This window comes from Seriola dumerili, unplaced genomic scaffold, assembly GCF_002260705.1.
Source record: "Seriola dumerili isolate Sdu_G_001 unplaced genomic scaffold, Sdu_1.0 BDQW01000088.1, whole genome shotgun sequence".
NCBI classification, from domain to species: Eukaryota; Metazoa; Chordata; class Actinopteri; order Carangiformes; family Carangidae; genus Seriola; species Seriola dumerili.
The window spans coordinates 1,683,140-1,705,744 of NW_019174343.1; the positions used below are offsets into that span (position 1 = coordinate 1,683,140).

A 22,605-nucleotide genomic window follows, 5' to 3' on the forward strand; every position below is an offset into this window, starting at 1 on the left:
CATTTCCTGTCTCTCTACTGCACTATCAAAAAAGGCATAAAAAGCCCCAAAAAATATACTTAAAAAAAAAAAAAAAAAAAGAAAAAAAAAGAGTACTATCTCCTTCAGAGTGGCTTTAATACAACCTCCCATTGGCTGTTTCTTCAAGATGTTCTCATATGAGAATAACATGTCCTGCTCTACACTGGTGTTACCTTCACCTAAACGAGTGTTGTGGCTATTTTAGGAAGTATTGGATATATTAAGATCATAAAAAAACAGATCTGTTTCTCCTAATTCCACCCTCTGCAGTTTGTTCTGCATGTGTCAACGAAAGTGCCAAAAAGTTGTCTCCACACCCTGTAGAATAGCACCATGCGGATGGCCCATAAGACTTTTTACCATGTGATTGATGCATCTGCTGTAGCACTAGGAAACATTTGCTGAAAGTGATGTGATCATGGTGGGTTTGGCTGTGTGCAATTGTCTGTATGGCAGGCACCTCCCAGCTTTTATAACTACATGTTTGTTAAGACCCACACAAGCTGGTGGCTCTGCTGGAAACACGGGTCAGTTTGAGGAGAGGCTGATTGATGAGATTAGTTGACCTTCTCAACTGCAGTTTTATGAAATGGTGCGGTATACACTTGAAGGTGAACTTTAAGGTGTACTGTATCAGTCAAGCAAAAGTGCAAATGAAAAGCAATTGCTCTAACATGTGATATGTGTCTGGATGCCTCGTCTGAATAATGTGATCACGTGCCTTTGCATTTACGTCTGGTAATAATAAAGGTTAATTCAAAACTACTTTCAAAATTAAGTCAGCAGAGTTGGCAGACTTGTTAACAAATGATAGGGAAGTAATGCAGGACAGTCTAAAGGGACAACAAAAGTACGAGTGGAGGAACATCAACATGCATCTGTAGGTTACTTATCAGTAGACTTCTTAACTATACTGCTAGCGCTAGCTTGGCTACCCCCAATGGTAAAGTGACTCTAATCTTGAACGTCACAGTGCTCCCTTGGGAGTTTCCTGGAGTGAAGCTGCTGTGCTTTTCCTTTTTTCCTATCACAGATGAATGGCCCCTCTCCACTTCCAGATGCATTCCTGCCAGTCCACTAGAATCCCGTGAAATGCATTTTTCATAGATTTTACAACCCTACCGTATCAAGATAAGTTATCCATTTACATTTTACATTTACATTTACTCATCTGGCAGACACTCTTATCCAAAGCAACTTAAAAGTGAAGGACTACACTAAAGCTTCAGAGCAGTAGGAGACAGTGAAGTAAGTACTAACTGCTAAATCTATTCAATAAGGCAAAGTGCAAGGGGATCAGGTAAACAAGTGCAGTGAAAGTGCACAGTAAGTGCTAGTTAGGCATGTTAGGGTGTTAGAGGTGTCAGGTGAGGAGGTGCTCTCTGAAGAGATGAATCTTGATGATACAGAGGGGACGCCCTGCTCTGACAGACTTTAGTAGCTTGTTCCACCATCACAGAACCACAGGTTAAGGCTGAATGATTGAGTTCATAGCTGCACAACCTGGAGACGGATGCAACATGGTCAGAGAAGAATAGCTGGTCATCAAATATGACATCCAGGTTTCTCTCAAGCTTGGTTGGGATGACAGATGAAGAGGCGATTTTGTTGTCCACATCCAGATATATACAATTTCGATAGCAGCTCGAAATGGACTCTTTGTCTGAGACCGCCTGTTCTGACTGCGACACTGAAGAGTGGTGTGATGCTTCGAGCCATAAAAGTCTGACTAAAACACTCCCGGAGACTGTGTGACAAATGAGGAATGAGGAGCCGTATGTGAGAATGCAAACGTCCGAAACAGTTGGAGTGAACGTTAAACGGACTTTACCCCGTCGGCTCGCTGGTACAAATGTCTGATTGAACTGTTGTGTGAATCGAGCCGGTCATTGTCCGGAGAATTCACAGCAAGCGAGTGGGCATGTTGATGATGTTTCTGTCCTGCCTCCTGCACCCTCTGCCCAAGCGCCACTCTTCGCCTAAACCAAACGAGTATTTCCAGAGGGTGAGAACCCGTCTGACACAGACAATCTGCTGTTGTGTACTACAGGTGTGATAGGGCAATGTCTGGATCTGATACTCCGAGTATCTGATTCTCAGAGTCCATACGAGAAAACTGCTTTAGATCACGACTCTATTGACGATGTGAGTGTGTGCAGCCGATAAAGAAAACTCTGAATGAGAAAACAACTTAAGGGAAGTAGAAAAAGTTTAATTGTGCCAATGTTAGACATAGTTTCTAACTTACCCTCTCTCTCTCTCTCACACACACACACACACACATACACACACACACACAAAAGCATGCACATACACACTATCTGTAATCATTTTAAATAGCAGCAGAAGTTAATAACTGGAACTGCAATAAGGAGCTTGTTTTTGGTACAAGGCAAGAAAGTGGGTGAGGAAAAGAAGTGTGTGTGTAAAGGAAAAGAGATTAAGTGAAATAAAGGCAGCCATGGAGACACACAGAAAATGACAGACAGAGAGACAGAGAGGAGGAGAGAAAGAAAGGAGGACAGGGGGAATTAGGGTTTCATTATTAATGTTTGTCTCTGAAAGCCCACAGGCTCGTCCCCTGAGATCCTCAGCCACCAGGCCTCACTTCACAATGTCCTACTCTCTCTCTCCATCTACCCCGTTCTCCCCCTTTAAATCCTGCATCTTTTGTTCTTTCTCTTCATTCGCTCCCACAGCTCTAACTCCCTCTTTTTCTCCAGGGACAAACCACTGCAGTGACAAATCAGGAAAAAAAAAGTGTACAATGTGACATGTCCTCATATTTCTCTCCTCCACCACTTTTCTCTTTCATCGCCCGTCCCTTCCTCCCACTGTCATCCATCCAGAATCCCTCACTACATATCCTCCTTCTCTTGACTTCCTTCACCTCCTTCTGTGTCGTACCGAGGCTCATTTCCTGCTCTTGGCGACGGCAGCACTAACTGCTGATGCATCAATGGCGTAATGGATGTGACGGTTGGACTTCTTTCAAACAATTTATCAGTAGGTGGTGGGAGACGGGGAGAAAGGCAGACAGGAAACTCTGGCAAAAGAAGACCTGACCTTCATGTCCCTCTCAGTTTTGGCAAAAGGATACAGGGTTACACTGTTACAGTAAGAGGAAAGCGTAGATAGAGACTAAAGAATTCTGGGCAAAAGGAGACCAGGTATAGTCTTGAGGAGACTGGGCTTTCCAGTCATTGCTAGGTCCAGGTTAAAGGAGACTGACCCAGCTCTAAGGGCACTGGGATTTCTGGGGGTCCTGGTCATTCTTAGCTCTAGTTTAAAGGGGAATAGGGCTCTCTTCTCATTCTTAGACTCATACTGAAGGATGTTGTGTTTTCTCATCATTCTGAGATCTTGACTTAAGTAACTGTATCTTCTGATTATGCTTTGATTTTGACCAACTTGTGTCATCGCCTAATGTGTGTGTTTCCTTCGCATCTCATGTGCATCTGATGGAACAGATACGTTTCTATTTTAAACAACCCAGCTGTCTATACAGGCTATGTAATGACCCAATGCGTACTTTTACACTTTGTCTATTTTCTTTTGTGCGTGATTGTAAAATAAATCGAGTCCTTCCTAGAGTAGATTTAGGACAGATGAGCTCACTGACTACAGGGCACCAGGTCATCTGATGACTCTTAGAATTTGACTTTGTTGTGGAAGACTAACACCATGTCGAAGTATTTAGTGTAACATCCCTGTGTTATCCAGTGAGTCATATCCCTCTCACATTAAACAGCAACTTTCCCCTCCGGCTCTGATAAGCTCGTTAAAGACTCACTCATTCTCATGGTTTAAAATATGAATTTAAAAGTTTAAACAGCTCGACATCTGAACGGGATGTGAAACTGACACGGCTGCTGCTCTTAGTGCACTCACTCTTCATAACGTGCGGCCTGGAGAGATCAGGGTTTTTCTCAACCTCTTCTCAAGATTTGTGTATTTTAACAGACATTTGCACATGAATGTTGCATTTCTTCTTGTTGTGGCTCATTGCTTTAGCTACAGCCCCTTTACTCTGAACGCGTCTCATGCCTCTGTCTCATGAGGACACCATTAACACCTCTGTTTCTGCCACAAACCGTTACAAAGTCACAGTCCCCACACCTGGTGTCCTCCATAGACAAATGATCAAATTTCAAAATCAGCATAAAGGAATCCTTTTATTTTTTTTATTGTGAGAGGGAAGGGAGCAATGACACTGGCGGTCGATTCTTCAGTCTGAGCAGTGTAGTGTGGTAAGTAGGGCAGCGGTCATGGAGGGAAGTGATGAGATATCTTCTGAAAGTCCATTAAAATTGCAAAAAACTGACCAATGGCAAGTTACATGTCATGAATTCTGTTTGAACACAGCTCTGAGACGTATGTGCTGCGTTGCCTCTTGATGGCGGATGTGCTTGATGCTTATGCTAACACTAACCAAAGCTGCCAGAACATTATAGACATGGATGCTGATTTGCTAGCATTGTTTTGTAGCTATTGTCTATGCCTTGCATGGGATGTAGCAGCATGGCGTCCGCTGCTGTTGGGAGCATGGCATTAAGAAACACTGCAGGCAGTGGGGAGAATACCACAGACTTGTCTGAGAACTCAGTTTCGATGCTGCACTGGTTCAGCAGTACTTCAGAGTGACGCAGTCAATATCAAAAGGTACAAATTTGCAGTTCAATATAAAATCCTCTATAGAACATAGATCACGCAAAACACCACAGACCAATGCTCACAATTCCCTGAACGTACCACAGATGACAGCGCCTGTATTCCTCAACACTTCATCCACTAACACCCTGCTCCATTTATTTTCACCTTCTTCTCTTTCTTTCTAAACTGATCCTTTGAACCATCATTAACCATCAACAATTATAACCTGCCCCCCCCACCCTCCTATTTGCTTTCTTTCCACGAGAAGTGCCTCCCTTGCCCGGCTCTCTGGCATTGTGGCAGGGCACCAATGGGGGTAGGGTTGGGTTTGGCGGGAACGTAACTCCCTTCCTCTTACCGAAACAAAGAAAACAGGACATTGGCTGAGGTGTGTGCGAAGGCCACGCGTGTGTTACACGACTTCCTCAGGATGAAAACACTTAAAAGGAGGACGTCACACCAGCTCCTTCTGCTGATGCCCTCCAGGATACAGCACAGGTAGAGCCAACAGAGGGAGACCTGCTGCTCCTACTTGAGTGGAGGGGGGGGTGCAGTGTCATGGCAGCAGGATGTTGTGCACCAAAGGATCTTTTCAGAGACACACAAACCCACAGCTCTTTTAAGAGCTATCCAAATTTTCTCGGAAAAGCTAACACTCCAGATGTCACTTTAAAAGCAAATATTCCTGTTTAATGTGCATCTGTGTCATTGACAACATGATAGGACTCACATTACCTGTCCCCTGTTAGTCCTGATTTTACCAAACCCATTAACATGAATAGTGACTATGTTTAGCATGTTAAAGGTGCACTATGCATTCCTGCATGACGTCACTTCTGTTGACGTTCGAAGTAAATACCAAACAAAACAGAGCAAGCCCCCCCCCCCCCATGTTTGCATCGGACTGGAAGCCCTTCGGTTTGTTATGTTTTGGGGCACAGCCTCTGCCCCTAGTGTTTGTTTGCCGTTTGTGACGCCTGCGTTGTCTCCAGAGGCCGCGCTTTTTCACAGTGTATTCAGGGGGCAGGCAGCTAGCGGATCAAGGGGAGATGCCTACGATTTGAGACCATGCAGGTATGCATAGTGCACCTTTAAGGAAAAGCCACACAGACTTTTCTGAAACACAAAATTTGCTGGAAACTGTGGAGACATGTAGCCATTTCACATATTTATGGTTGGTAGATTAATTGTATTTTCTTTTAACAGAAAACATAATATTTGACATACTAAATATCAGATTTACACTAAATCAAAGCACATTTTATCGGAATTCAAGTTGTTTTGAATTCAGTGGTACCGGTTTTTGAGAGAGATCCATTTCTATATAATACCATATTTAGTTTAAATTCCCTCAAGGTGTTACGGAGATATCATGTTCACGAGAATGGAGAACCTTAAAACATAATGCGTCCAGCCCTGGCTGTTGCCGGGGTGTAGGGGCATGAAAAAGAAACGCCTTAAAACCTCGGGTTTTTGTAAAAAAAAATAAATAAATAAAAAAAGTTGTGTGTTGTCAAGGTTGCTAGGCGACAGGAGCAGTGGGGACAAGGCAGGCACAGGTTTGGAGGCAAAGCAGAATTCCTCCATAGGCCAGATCGTGTCATCTCAGTTTGGCCTTCGCGGTCTACAATGGCGACGGAGGTGGCCTTCTTAAACGCCGTCCTCCAAAGGATGCGGCCCCTGAATTGGGACACAGCTCAGATTCACCACCTTCTTCTGGCACCTCTCTCCAGGCTTCATTGTGTCCCGGTACATGACTAAAGTCTGATCATAAAGAACAGGGTGAATCCTGCTGCAGTGCCGCCCTCTCTGTCAGGTCAGCGCCCACATGAACAACCCTTCAGTTCAGTTCATTTGAAACAAAAGACTTTTCACATAAATTACCAGAGGTAACAAAGATAAAAGTCTCGGCTTTCATGATTTCACAAACAGCACATAATGCAGTACATTACAACTGCGGTTCCTTCAGTTAAGGTCAGCAGGGTTCACTGATGCAGAGAAACCACTAACGACGGAACATGTTTCACTGACACTGCTGTGGGAAGGTGTTAGAACTGACAGAATCTTCACACAACTACTGTCTCACCTTTGTGTGTGTGTGTGTGTGTGTGTGTGCATTGTTATCTCCATTTGAGGCTGATCATGTGTGTCTTGGTCTTCTCTGACAGCAGCCTTTGAGAACAGATAGAGACACGTTTGCCTTTAGACCTGTTCCTGCCTAAAAATACAAACCTTAAAGAGAACAAATCTGCTTTCTTAAATAAACGGCTTCACGTGCGTCGTCATCTTCTTCATGATAAGACGCAACGCCATCAGAACGAGGCTGATTTGAGACGTGTGTTCAGATTAATTTTCTTCCTGTTCCTGGAGCAGACTGTGTGTGACTTACAGTGTGGAGTCAAGTCCAAGAAAGATTTTCCCTCATTCTCTTTGTTCTCTCTCCTTCCTTCCCTGCCTCTCACTCTACAATATTAAATCAGGTACCGGTGCCCCAAAAATCATGTGAAATGAGACTCAGTGGGATTCTCGTGTTAACTTCAGGAACAAATAGTAAAAAGCAGAGTGGATGTTCCGTGTGATTTGCATCCCAGCTGGGCCTCGGCGTTCTGCTGCTGGCTGAGAGTGAGGCGAACAGTAGAGGCATGCAGCGCGGTAAATAAGCAAATAAAAGGGCAATGATAGCTGTTTACAGCTGCCGTCTATTTCAGTCAGAGGCTGCAGGGGCAATGCAGTGGTGGGTCATAAAAGCGTGATTCCCGAGCTCAGTCGAGATGATGGGTCCAATTTATCCTGTAACATGAATGTGATGACTGAATTAATACGTGACACAGAAGCAACAGCGACACTGCTGCAGAGACACACTGACTCGGTGGGGGGGTGGGGGGGTGGGGTGGGGGGGGTGGAGGCACATTTACACACAATAACAGAGGAGCTGACACTCAGATTACAACTATTATATGAATAAATAATTATATGTGTGAAACAGGCACACTTGCTTTGTTCAAACAGTTAATAATATTAGAGCTGATTTCACTGTGTTGTACTGGACTGTCTCATATTTAAGAGCTTTCTGTTTCCATGCTCACTGAGGGTATTTCTGTCTGGACCGGTTTCAACATGTGAAGAGCTTCATCACATTTCACACATAACCACAGTGTGGTTAAGTTTCACATGTGAACATCGTGACGTATCAGTCACCACCCTCAATTATTTTTAAGTAGAAGAAGAATATTCACGTTGTTGTAGTAAAGTTTCATTTAACATGTAACCCAGCATTATTAAGATATACTCTGCATTATAAATGTTAAACCTATAAACTCAATGTATAAGCTATATCCACAACTAAGAAGTTAGACCTGCATGTGAGCTGGAGGAGGTTTGTTGAAACATGATGTAACCTGAAAAGCATAAAGTTTTTAAAAAAAAAATATGATCTGGAAGTCCCTGAAAACAATGGTGTCGGAAGAACATGTCTGGACAAGCCCAGATTGGGAAGGTTGGGGGATTTCTGGAAAGATCTGACACCATTAAAATGTCCTGACATGCCTGGTTTGGAGAATTCCAGAGAACACTGACACCATTGTTTCTAGAGTAATGATTGGTTCTTTTTTAGAAAAATGGGAGGAGATTCCACCTAAGAAGGACTATATAAGATGATGTTTGGGTAGGCTGTTCTCAGTAAGGTCAGCTCAGGTTTATACTGATAAATTGTATTGCATTGAACTCTGAACATCTCCAGTGAACTTTTCAGGACTCCAATAGCTGTGCAACAGTGTTGTTAGTTAAATGTCTGTAAAGAGGTTCAAACTTAAACTCTGGCCTAGACCTGGACTTCTGTCCACCAACAACATCCAACTGATTTTGATTCAAGTAAAATTGTAAAAAACATTGTAAAGTCTTTTAACACAATATGTTTAATCTACATATTTACTTACATTAAGATAATAATGTATTTTGTGATATAGTAAATTGAATTAAGAAACAGTTTATAGATAGAAGAAGTCTGTTCTGGTTCATACAGTAACTTTAATTCCTGACAAGTCAAAGTGTTTCATCACATCCATGCATAAATCCTGCAAAACAATTAGCAACATAATGTGAAATGGACTGAAACCACTGATATCACACAGAATGGATTTAAATACACCCCGTGGAGCTTCTGACCACAACCAGCACAGTGAGGAAATGTTTTTAAGAGAGGGAGGAGTGTGTGGGCGACGCAGTAAAAATTCACATTATTGTCAACAATTCTTTGACCTACAGGGGGCAGTGATGCATCAACACAGGTGGGTTTTAAACCAGCATGAGGCCTTCATCAGCGTCATGATGAATCACAATACAAAGACCTTTTTCAAAAGATAAAATAGAAATAAAAAAGTTTAAAAATATGAAAAAAAAATAGGTTTGATATATGGTCAAATAGCTTCAGGACAGTCCCATTCTCACACTGTCAGGGACAATACTGAGCATGGGTGACACCACATCTGATCCATCAGTGGGAGAAATGCATCTAAAGGGCAGGACTCAAGCTTGAGGTCTTTACACCATATTCACATGCACTGCATTGTCTTCAAATCAAGATATTGAAAACTCTACTATAAAACCCTGTTAATTGAACAGTCCTCATATGAGCCTCCTGGAAATAAATTAGAGATTTTTTCCTGAGAAAATTAGTGCCTCTTGGATTGAACTCAGTCACCTCAAAACCTATCAGTAAAAATAAAGATGAAATGTGATGTTGCTTTTCACTGCCATGTCTAATACCAGAATTTCATTACTCCTCTTTACAGAGCTCCTATGTTCAGTGACAGAGTCTTTAAGGAAACCACGTCTTCATATATATTTTAAAACATGGGCAGTGTAATGTATAATTATAATTTTTTTGATTTGCAGGTAATAAAGTCCTTGATGAGGATGGTCTTCACATTGACACAGAGATCAAAAGACTTTCAGTTAGAGACTTCAGTTTGTTGACAGGGTTTGACAGCTGTTTCTTTCTCTTTGAATGTTACCACAGATGGGTGGTGTGTGAAGGTTTCTCTCAGGGAGTGGTTTGGAAGGCTTCAGGTTGAGCCTGATGAAGACTTCATCTTAACTAGAAATAATCTGGTGTGAAGTTTTATTTCAGCTTTCGTATTAGTGTGTGTGAATGGATGAAACTACTCTGGCAGTTATTGTCTTATTGAGGACAATGTGGGCTTTTACTTTGACAGTATGAGCAAACAGCTGAAGCACATCTACACATAAAGAGGCTTAATATACTGTGACACTCCAAAAACTACAATCACCAACAATGACCGTCACACACACATGAACATTAGCACATTAGCAGTTGTGTTGATTTGGTCCCATCATGTGGCTGTTGTGTGTGTGTGTGGTCTGAATCAGTCAGACTCTGCTGGTGTTTCAGACCTGAAACATGAAAAACAGCTGACACTAGTGAATTTTAAAGCGATGTGATGGACAACAGGAAAACACAGAGAATGAAAATGTCACCTGGTTTGTCTGGAGTCGGTGCCTCAACATTTTCCTCTCAGTAATGTAAATTTTGTCGATGAAGATTTTGATGAAATACATTTATCAATAACCGTCATTTCCATGACGAAGGTGAGATTGTGATGAGATGAAACTGACTTCATTAAACAATAACTGTGGCTAAATCTCCAGATAATATCATTGACAAAAAGAAGATTAAAAAATATAACAAAATCCCTCTTTTTTTTTGTTGACAAAAAAAAAAAAAAAAGAGGAGACAACATTATAACAACTGTCAAACAAACAATCACATGATGTTTGGCCAGTTAAACTGGATAACTTCCAGCTTAAGACAAGCTTGGTTAATTTGGACTAAACCATGCGCAGTGTGATCACTACACACATCTGATGGTTGATTTTGATTTTGAACCTAAGTGAAGCCTCTTTTGCATCAAATTGATGATAAAAAAAACATTGTTGTATGTAATGTAAAACACTGAGTCAGCACCTCTCTGACTGGATGTATTACTCAGAGCAGACGCCTCCTCTACAACCTGTCACATTATGTCTGATGTTCAGCTCCACTTCTGGACTGTTGGTCGCAGGAGTAAGACTGTGACTAAGTATAAATTAGCTGACAAAATAAATTCTACCACTGAGCAGATTTAAGGTGTGTCCACAGCCTGTAAATTTAAACGTCATTCCCTGATATCAAGAAAGGCATTTTAATGTTGTAAGAAATAAAAATCTGGCAAGTTAAATATTTTTTAAATCAAAATGAAGAAAAAAAAATCTCAAACTGCTGAGCTCAAACACACTGAAGTCAAGACTCATCACTGTCAACAGAATCAGCTCCAGAAGACTCTACACACACACACACACACACACACACACACACACACACACACACACACAGAACTATACAGGCTCTCCCCTGTCAAAAACTATGAGTGACAACATACAACCACACACTGTACCTCATCTACACCCAGTGGCACGCTCTGACATACAGACTCACAACATACAGTTCAAAAACATCTTCAGGTGACGTGTGTGTGTGTGTGTGTGTGTGTGTGTGTGTGTGTGTGTGTTGTACTTGAATTTGATTTTCAAGACACACATGGACTAGAGAGTAAAAAATAAATAAAATAAAGTGCCTCCTCTACACACACACACACACACACGCACACTAACAGGTTGCCAAAGACAAACTGAAGCATGTGAGCGGGGCAGCAGAGCGAGCGGCGCCGGGGTGAATAAAGAAAAATGCACTTCTGAGGGCTGGCAACCCACACACTCTTCTTTGCATAGGAACAAAACACATACGCACACCCTGGTGAGATCCATCTGCCAGAGCTGACTGACTGAGGGCGCGGGTTAAACATTCAGTGTTTCAGGCACAGTATCATCAGGTTCACAGGAAATGTGTGCGCACCACCGTCTCATAAATCAGACGGGCGGTGGAGGGGAAGAACAGATAGAACGTGTCCTGTACTGGAGGACAGCAGCATTTACCTTTCAGTAAAGCTAGCAGTGTTGGCTGCCTTTCAAAATAAAATAAGTTCTTTTCTGCCATTTCATGTCTGCTTCAAGGTAAGCACTTCCTCCATCTGCCGACTTATCTCCTCTGTCTTGCAAGAAATGGAAATTCATCCATTCCTGTGCTGCCACCAGTCCAGAGCTGAGGCAGCTGTAAGTAAACCTGCTCTGGATCAGGACTCATGCTGTGTTCATTCACTTCAGAGGATAACTCAAATGTGTTTTAACAGCGACTGTGAAACATGTGACAAAAATATGTCATAATCTGTTGGATTGTTGCAAGCTTTGCAGAGCATTCATGCTCCAAACCAGATGTTAATGATAAAGACCTTTTCTCCAGGAGAAGGAAAGACACTTCACAAACTTAATTTTGTGAGTACAAACTAGACCTTGATTTTGTAAATTGCGGCTTGTAGGCTATAAACAGTGAGCAACATCTAAAATCACCCTCATTTATAATAAATAAAGAATTATAATGCAGCCTAATAAATCTCAACTGTCCTGTCCAGTACACACACCACACACTCTCTGTGAGAGCTTGTGGGCTAGGTCAGATCCAGGTGGAACAATTGTAAAATTGATGAGTTTTTTTTCTGAACTTGTTTTGTCTGTTTACATGTGTTTTCTTAAATCACAGTTTTGCTGCAGACAGAAAAGAGGAAGTTGCAAAAATCCTTTTATTCCAATGAAATAAAAGCATGAATGACTATCTCAAGATTTATTGTTGATCAGAATCACTTAATTCTGGAGATTTCCCTTAAAAAGTTGCAAAACTTGATTTGACTGTTCAATGTGAGGTCGTTGTTTATTAACGCTGAGGTTTCTACACTGAGGGGAAATAAGAAGAACCAGGTATGTCTGTGATCTGAGTGTTGGCAGAGTCAGTGCCAAAAAGTTGAGATGAGCTGAAATAAATTTTGAGACATTTTATTTAGACAAGTTATTGCTATCACAGTATCGTCTGCATAAAAAGGATAAAATCGTATAATATAGTATGACGTGTAAATAATATCAATGATTATTGCATCAGCAAGTTGAAATAAAGTTTGGCTCAAAATACAAGACAGTAGACTGCGGTTACATGGGCAGTGATGACTACTATAGCACGGTTTACACTGTATGAACTGGTTGTGTGGGGAAAACGCATTGGGTAGAGCATTACTATAGTGTGTAAAGCAAAAGGGATAGGATGTATCTGATAACTGATAATATCAATAAAGCATAAAATCAGTGTATAATGATGAGAGTCATTATACACCTGCTGACAAACACATGTATAAGCAATGTGTTTGTATGAACTATACAATGTGAGCAAAGAGGAGAGAAAGACATATCTTTACGATTCAGTTAACACACATGTGAATGTTTGTCTGCACAACACACACTCAGATGTACTGAGAGCCTGAGAGTTAAAGACAGACTATCGATGTGCTGTAGACAGAGCAGACTGAAGTGAGAGGAGGAAGTGGGGGTTAATGGTCCAAGTAAAAGCCCACTTAGGTAATCAATGGCCTCAAATGAACTTTTCATTCCTGCCAACTGAGAGTGACAGAGCTAACAATGATCCCAGTCCACCCACAGCTCCACTCAACTGGCCGGAGGAACTTCATCTGTGGCAGAACTTTGACCGCGAGCAGCAGGTTTTTACACTTCACACCCACAAAACCTCATAACACAGACTACCTGACTGTTAGCTTCCTGGAAATCTGATGGTAAAAGAGAACCTGAGGAGAGAGATGAGATAATACACACACACACACACACGCACACACACACACACACACACACACACACACACAGCTCTGACTGTAAACTTAATCATCATCCAGCCTCAAACGAAACCAGAATCAGTCTGAATTCATTCATCTACCAAAGTGTGTATCACAAATTTAGATCTAATGAAAATGACTTGCTGAGGCAGGGTTATTCCATTGGTTTAAATAAAATAAAATAAACTGGAGGATCTTCAGTTCTTCTACAGTTTCTCTTTCAACATTTGGATTTATTTTTAGCCACTGACCTTTGGCTATTTTTTCCAGTGTATTAAAAAAGTTGACTTGCCTGAACAAAGGCAAAATTTGCTTGATAACCATCCTGCAGCCACATGGTTTGGTCAGTTTTGATCAATGTTTGTGTTCAGTCAAACTTATGAACCATCATCATTTTAAATGATAGAAATGACTAATATCTATGGATACCAGTGGAGAATATGTCAGTATGTCTTCATTCACTGATGTTGTTGTCTGATAAAACAATGATGAGCAGATAATGACATTAATTTCTGGGCGAGCTGATCATGAACCAAGAAGTCAAAATCTCTCAAGACCAGACATAACTGGACCCTTCACACAAACACACACACACACACACACACACACACACACACACATACACACACACAGACACACAACCTGGCTTGGGAGAAGACAAAAGGTTCCTACCTGAAAAAACACTGCCATGGCTGCGATGATCCTCTTCTCCCTGAGTGCTGCGCTGAGGCTGTCGAAGTCGTCTGAATTGTACATGTAGATCTGCATCTGTGAGAGACAGAAATACAGAGTCATGCTGTTTTTCTAATGTAAAAACATTACAACAGATTGTGCTATTGATATCCCCCACAAATGAATGTGCTCTGTCACAATTAACTGCAGTTATTAAGCTGCTGATGTCACCATCTCTTCGTGGGAATGTAATAGTCACATGCCTGTATCAATTAACTATGTATTAATTTATTGTATATGGTGAATACTATTCTACTAACAGTCTTCAGAATTAAGCAGGATGTATAGGTGTATGTAAGGGGGGGTCGGGTCAGATAAACCGTGCCATCACAACCCGTCTCACGTCAGTTCATGTCCTTTGTGAAATAGTAAAGAAATTTAATGTTGCTGTTCCTGTACATTGTTTTGTGAGAGAAAAATATCTTAAGTTTAGTGACTCCAGCTTTATTTTATTTTTTTTACTCTTTTATTCAGGCATATAACAGAATCATCAACCATCAACTGTACAATTGTCATTGATATTTATGCCTTTTATGATTTATATATCAACCATTTTTCCCAGCCTTTTACAAAATAATCTCCCTTTATTTTTAGCCTGCATGTCATCATGTGAGTCATGTGACAAAACAAACAAACGAAAACTAATTCAGCTGGACTTTAACTTCACACTTTAGCCTTCTGACTTAATATGACTTGGTTAAAAGAGTAAACCAAAAAGAAAATTGGATCAGCCTTTAAGCAGCCAATCTCATACAAGCAGGAGGAAACATATAGATAAAGACATAGACAGCAGACTAACAGACTAAAGATGAAACCTCAGATTATCACATTTGGTCATGAAGACTGTCTTGATGCATCACTTTTGTTCAATGTGAGGCTTCACTGAAAAGCTAAACTGAGGCTAGGCTAATATTAATGTTTTAGGCTCAGAGATGACTTAAGTTAACACTAGCTACAAGCTTGGAGTTTGCAAATATGACATCACAGAGAAGTATTTGTAGTGCTTTCTTCTAAAAATGAATAGACATTCTTCAGTTGGGTGGTTAGCAGTCAGGTTAGCCCAGAGCTGCTGCTGTTCCTCCTTCAATAATGACACAACTGACTCTGTACGTGGAACCTGACTCGGGACTCTTCAGCCAAGATCTGAGAAATGCAGAACAAAGACTTTGTCCCACCCCTGCTATTTGCAGTCGTGCATTAATCCACACTTGGTGCAGTTGTGAGTATCTCTGGCAGCAAGACGGTGTGTGTGAGACTGAGTGAAAATAAACTGCAGCGTGTGTGTGTGTGTGTGTGTGTGTGTGTGTGTGTGTGTGTGTTCGTGGTGATGAAGGAACACAGCTCACTGATGTGTTTTTAATAGTTTTTGGAAACAATAGAGCTCTATGGCTCAGAGGAAGAAGATACAGAGTACCAGGCTTTGGATACATCACCACCTGAAAACCGGTCGACCCATCATGCACTATTGGTTGTCATGGTGATATTGAGGCATGACGCATTAAGGCACATAGTAAATGTGTGAACAGGGTGTGTGAGTGAATTATTGTGCTTGTATGAAACTGTGTTCATATGCACATGCGTTTACATAACTGCCGCTTCCTCCTTTGCCAAAACCAACACTGTCGACATCACTTGTGTAGCATGTCCTCCAGCTCACTAATCCTCACATAAAGAGCCCTGTGCATCACTTTTTGATCCATTTGTGGAGTAAACAGTTGTCAAGCAGCCCAATACGGAGTCTTTTTGGTGAATTTATAGCAGAGACAGAACTTTCTCCCAGACTAGTATCAATTAAAATCAAAGAGGTTGGATCGTGCCTGTGAACGTAGCGCAGAGACAACAGCTCAGCAATAAGAATCACTTTAAACAGCAGCATTTGCCCTGAAGATGCATGTGTGTTCTCTTCTTCACACAGTGACACGAAACACACAAGGTCCACCGCTGCCAGTACAAACCTGTGTGTGTCACTGCTCACTTAGCTATTGGCCCAGGACCACACTCTCTCCATATTTATACAGAGAGGGAATTAAGCTTCTGTCACGCAAACACAACTACAGGAGCGTCTGCCGAGAGGAACGCACACGGCACAGGCAGACGATTCAGACCACCGCCAACAACATCATCGCACGCTGCCGTCGATCGGCCGGTAGATGCTTGATGATGGCCGGCTGTGGAGTCAACTGTGCACAGATGGGACATATCACTGCTGCAGAAGTCTATGGCTTATTTAAGACCAAGTTTAATGGAATCTAAGAAGAAATCATGCAGCGAGGTTTAGTTGACAGGCAACGAGTATAAAAACAATTGTTTTTTTTTAGTTTGGGGCTCTGTGGAGGTGATCATATGCTGAGACACACTTCTCTGTACTTTTCTCTGGGGATGTTTTTCATGGTTTAGGCCCCTTAGTTTCTGATGAAATGCTGCAGCAGACCTTTTTTTCCTCTACATACATTTCTCTAATACAATACAATTTTGTATATTTCTTTACATTATATCACAACCACATTTTTTTTTTTTTACAATTTTACCTACTACCACTCATATTGTTTTGTCTCGAGTTAGTGTGTGCAAATAGGTGTGTGCAAGGACAAGCTGGTGACTGGATCGCAGCACTGACGCCTGCAGCTGATTGGCTCCTGTTAGATGGCCTCCAAATATAAAGAGCCAAGCTGGTGCGGCCAAACTGCAAGGGTAGAAAACTGCATCTACCTCCTGTCCCAACTGGCCACACCACTGTTCACCTCCTTGTAACTTTTGACATGTCTAGGGTTTTGTTGGTGGACTACCATTTTCTTTTGATCACCTATTCTCCTGTTTTTGTTAGTTTGGAAGGTTAGTTGTTAACTTTTTTTTTTAATATTTGGGTAGGTTATGTTGGTGTTTTGTTTCTAAATAGATCTGTTGGTTTGTCATTGTTCACTCTGAAGCTGGAATACACTCACAATTTATTGGATTTATTTGGATATTTTTGTAAATACAGTGGTTAACATCTACTAGTAATTTGTTCATGTGGCTACTTCTTATCTGTGAACAGTAGTTTAAAATTGGCGTGTCATTATGTTTGTGACTAACATGATAACTGCCAGGTATCAAGTTTCTTCCCATCATTCAAATCTGCATTTCTTCTTACATATGCAGCACGTAACATACTAAGAGCCCCCTCCTGCTCTCTCCTGGATCTGCACAAAGCCAGGATCTGTAAAGAAATGGTTTTCACAGTTTGGTGCGGAAGAACTTGGCTCAAAACCTTTGGGATGAGCTGCAACGCTGATTGTGAGTCAGGCATTATCGCCCATCATCAGTGCTGGACTTCACCAATGTTGTTGTGTGGCTGAATGGTCCAACATCTGGTGAAAAAGCCTGAAACCAGCAAAGTGGAGGTTGATGTAGCAGCAGATTCAGTGAGGTACAGAAAGAAGTCAGCTCCATGTATAAATGCTAAATAAAGTAATTGTATTTACATCACATCTACAGATGTAGAAAACAATTATTTCATATACAATGGTGGATACAAAGACCAAGACAACGGCAGCTGAAATCTCAGAAACCTGGGCAGCTAGATTAGAGCTGTATAGTATGTTCCATAATACACACTACCTGGTGCCTTGCAATTAATAGGCCAAATAAATGCCCTAATACAGACCTACACCTTTCTATTAAGTGTGTTGTGTCTTACACACAACATGATAGAGACCCAGCAGATGACAGGTTCATAGCCTTGAAAGTGATGGATTGTACTTGATCAATTTCTTGTTGCAACATCTTCATAACTCAGAGTAACAGCCGCAGTTAAAGAGGAAAGACTTCATTCATAAGTTGTTCTGGACAAATGTGCCATCAAAGATGTAACAGTCACTCTGCTGCACTGCTCATTAATCCACAGGCAGACGTTTATGTGGTGCAGGTCTGTAATTAACTCCTTCTATAATGAACTAACCGTGAGATTCACAACTTTATGCTCATGTTTTTCTTTGAACTGAGAATCCCTGTGTATCAAATATCCCCACTGGCGGCAAAGTCTTTCTGCGTGTGATTCCTGTGATTTATCAGGATATAGAAAAAAAATCTTATCAATATCAGGAGGCAGGAGAACCTGTCATTTCTGTGATGGAGTGAGGGGAAAGAGAGAGTCAGGGAAATGGGAGAGGGAGAGGAGAGGAGAAAGAGGAAGCCTGCCTCCCTCTCAGCAATCAGCCTTAGGGGGTCTGTAACAGCACCTCTCCCTTCCTGGAGTTCAAAAGCCTGAGTGGGAGGCAGAGATGCTGTTGAGCCTGGAGGCAAACCATCTCATCACCAAACTACTTATTTATTTTCTGTTCAGAAAAACACTTTGGAGGAAAGAGGGGAAACCCCTGTCGCTCGCAAGGCAGACAGGGTCCACTTTTTAGATCTTCACATCAGGGCAAAAGACATCATCACCCTCCTGGTCAGAGGTCCGTCATACACCCAACTGCACCCTGTAATCAGAGCTGGGGGAAGGCCTTGGTTAAAAATACCTCCTATGTGCTCAGTGTGAACAGGAACACTACAAAACACAATCCCGCGGGACCAAACAACCAACAAAAACAAAGAAAAGTGAGAAGGAAGTGACCCGCCCAGCTCACTGTCTTGCTCAGACATCACTGATTTGTTAAAGACTTCCTCTGATGAAGATCCAGAGTTTAACCTTGTTAACATCCATATGATGTTTTTATATAATAAATATATATAATATAATCAATAAGATGAGTGAAATAATCATCAACACCATGACTGAGTGTTTCCACCTTGAACTGCAGTGAACCAATGACATTTTCATAAACACAGATTCAGACAGCAAGGGTTTCATACGTCACAAACCTGAGGAACCAATCCTGTCAACTTGTGGGGATGGGGGGCGGGGCTCAATAAAACTGAAACCTTGTCAGTACAGAGAGAAAGAGTCTCAACAGACTCCTGACTGAGGCTCAAACATGTGGCTGAGTCTCTCTGATGTTTCCTCCTCAAACCATCTTGATACTCTCTGCTCTTTCACCTGTCCACCTGGAGCAAGCAGGTGGTGGGCGGGGCATCAGGCCTGATACACATTTCTCAATCAGGAAGTAAGAGATGAGCTTCAGCCACAGTTTTTGATATTTTTTCACTGTTTATGCGTGGAAACGATGTTAAACTTAAATATGAAGCATAGCAGAGGATTTTTACAGAGTTTAAAACATGTCTGGAGAGGAACTTTTACTGATTCTGATAGATCTGTTGTTGTATTCACAAATGTGATCTGTTATTTATGGCAACTGGAGGAACAATCGACCAATCAGAACTCTGTAGGGAGGCCATTTTTCTACACAGATACCAATCTACCTGGCCATATCCATAACAGCTAGCAACAAGAACACCAGTGGATGACACACAGTTCTACTTGTTGTTGTAAGTTGACTTACAGTCACTGTGAATCATTTTAAGTTCATCCAACTTAGAAGGACAAGTTCCCCTGCTGCTTTAAAAATGGGAGTTAACTGAATTCAGGCTAAATAGTTAGTTGAATGAGTTTTGAAAATGGAAAACTGAGTTGAGTTCATTGAGCTTGAGCTGAGTTAAATTAAGTTGAATGGACTGTTTGGGGATATGGACGTCATGACAGACAGACTTTCTTCCTTCTGTATTTAGTTGTGTTGGTTCCTCATTTGACATGAAGAACTTAGAACAGCTGCTAAAGACATGTTGTACCAGAGTCCGTTCTAACAGCGGGAACACACTGCCTGCATCGCGTGTGCATGGCGGCTGAGGTCGCTGAGCTGCTGCAGAGAGGCCTACGTGTGTTCACACCGGCTGCGTCTTTGCTGCTGCAGCTCTATCTCTGTACATATAGTTTACAGGTTACTAGAATGTTGGATTTCCTTGAACAACAGAAGACTACACAAGATGATGGTAAACAAGGAAACTACTCAAATGGCCACTGAGACCACCTGGTGTGTGGGGGAGAGAAGGTGTGAGACATCAACAGGTCTGACATTATGACATCAACAGGTCTTTTCTCTATATATTTCCGCTGGCGTCACATGAGAAAAATAGGCTAGATGTCCGCTCTAACATGGACGCCGAAATGAAGACCAAGAAATTCCGCAGCCATACTGTGTGCCAGTGTGTTCCCAGCCTAAGACAACATGTGAGGCTGCTGCCAGTGACTATGTTAAGGGTATTGGCCTGAATTCAAAACCTTCACTTGCATTAATGACACACATCAAGTTTACATCATGTCTGGTTTCTTTAAACTACAAAAAAGGAGAGTTTTACCTCTCAAACAAGGCATGCTGGGAAGTCTGTTCATATAATAAAGTTCATTAAAGTCATCATTTCAACTCAAAGACCTTAACTTAGAACAAGTCAAGTTGTGAAGTCTGAAAATTAAAATTAGACGCTAAGTTGAATTACCTTAAAATTATCAAAACTTTAAAGGTTAATTACATGACATGATATGATAACATTATTGAGAAAAGATTTGTTGGTAAATCCCAGTATGATGTTTTAGTGTAGTACCAACACTGAAATTTCTAATTAAAAACTAGGTCAGTGTACTGGATGTGACTCAGTGCTGGTTGGTCAGGAAAAGACAAAACAAAACAAAGATCTGGTGATCCAGCAGAAAGTTGCTCATTTGGTTTAAAAATGTCTCCAGCATTTTACATTTATTAAGTCTGTGTGTGTGTGTGTGTGTGTGTGTGTGTGTGTGTGTGCGTGTGTATATGTGGGTGATCATCATCAGATACAGATGTGATATAGTGTAATGTACTCAATGAAACATTAATATATGGGAAGGTAAGCACAGGAGACAGACTCTCACCACGAGCAGGCTGCAGTGATGAATCAGGCAGCCTGCACTGCTGACACCTTAATGCATCATTATTATAGATGTTCTAAGTGGTTTCTGAGGGAGGGAACAAGGAACTGATTTAAAGCTAACAACCCACCTGAAAACTAAGTGTACATGTATTCCATCTATGATCTTACACAATCCTATTATCTGTGACTGTCAACACCTCCCTTCAAGATGAAACTCAGAGAACAAAGCCTGCATCAGTCAGGGCTGCAAACTGGACAACCCCTCCCTTAACATACACACACACATACGCACACGCACACACACACACTCTTTAAAATGTTTCTTCTCGAAGACAGTCAGTGTCACATTCACAGGCAACTACGAATGAAAGGAAACTGCTCTTTAGAGAGTACAATTCATGTTAATATTGAACACCTGCTTACAGGTGCAGCAGTGGGGCCCTGTAAACATGAATGTCTGTCACTGACTGACTGACTGATGAAGTTACATCTTTGGTCAGCTGGCTGATGTTGAGTGTTGTAATTTCCCCACCGGTCGTTGCCAAGCAGAAACTTTTGGGGCTGAAAAATTAAGCCATTACTGAAGTTACAGCAGAAACAAACATGCCTGTATACAGCCTGGTAAAAAAAAAAAACATATATATTTATATTATATAACTCACCTGTTTACATTTTAAGACTTAAAGTAATTGAGGACGTGGCCTCTTTGAATGACAGGTGGGTGAGTGTATACTTGCTACAAACCAGCATGCACCGAAGTCTCAAGCTCCACACATGCTCCTCCTCTTTGCCCATATTTGGATTAGCTGGGAGTTAGAGGTGGAGTCAGAAACTGCCAAGATGGTGACAGTGAGCAGCTCACTCTGAGCTTCAAAACCGCAAAGGCTACGTCCATCTTTATTTACAATCTCTGGTTGTTGCCCTTTCAAAATGAAACCATATGTTCCTAACTGCACTAGCTCGGAATGTTAGCATTGAATGTAAAGTGCTAACACAATCCCTACACGTAATGCACAGGACATAAACTCACTCAGGTACAGCTCTACCTATTCACCAAGCCAAGGCTGTCAGGATTTTGCAACATGTGTCTGGATCTAGATTAGACCCAGTGGTTTTAGATTTTGGCTCATGTTGTCAGGATCAGGAAGTGTTTGCATCCAGCGGAGGGTATCTGGATTTGGCCAACAGGATAACAGAAACTGTTTCCAGAGTCTGTAGAGGATGTTTTAATCCAACCAGGGTGTTGTGACTGAATTATATTAAAAACAAAGTCCTGGCTCTGATTTGTGTATGAATTATTGTGAAAATCAAACAGTGAAGTCTTGTTTTGGAGCTCATAAAGCTAACATCACAAGTGAGCCCAGGGGGAAGTACAGTGCTGCCTTGTTAACTCCAATCACATCACAGGCCATCTCTCATGTTTTCAATGCACTGGTCAGTTGCATAAAACCTGTGGGACTGTGGATACTGTTTATCGTTTTATTTGAGCTTTCGTATTTTACATATAAATGAATTCCTTTAAGACAGACATTGCTCAAACACTGAGTGTCATCACAAGAAGAGGAATGGGGACGGAGGCACAGTGGCCTGACTTCATTTC

The 22,605-nt window shown here is 41.5% G+C and overlaps 1 protein-coding gene across 1 annotated transcript in view; it reads right to left on the reverse strand.

Moving 5' to 3' along the window:
• Nucleotides 1-22,605, reverse strand: part of LOC111221570 (receptor-type tyrosine-protein phosphatase gamma-like) — a 162,803-nt gene that overhangs the window by 101,155 nt on the left and 39,043 nt on the right. The window contains exon 4 of the mRNA XM_022745022.1: nucleotides 14,130-14,225. Coding sequence (XP_022600743.1) covers nucleotides 14,130-14,225 — 96 coding nt within the window. The remainder of the gene's footprint in view (nucleotides 1-14,129; nucleotides 14,226-22,605) is intronic.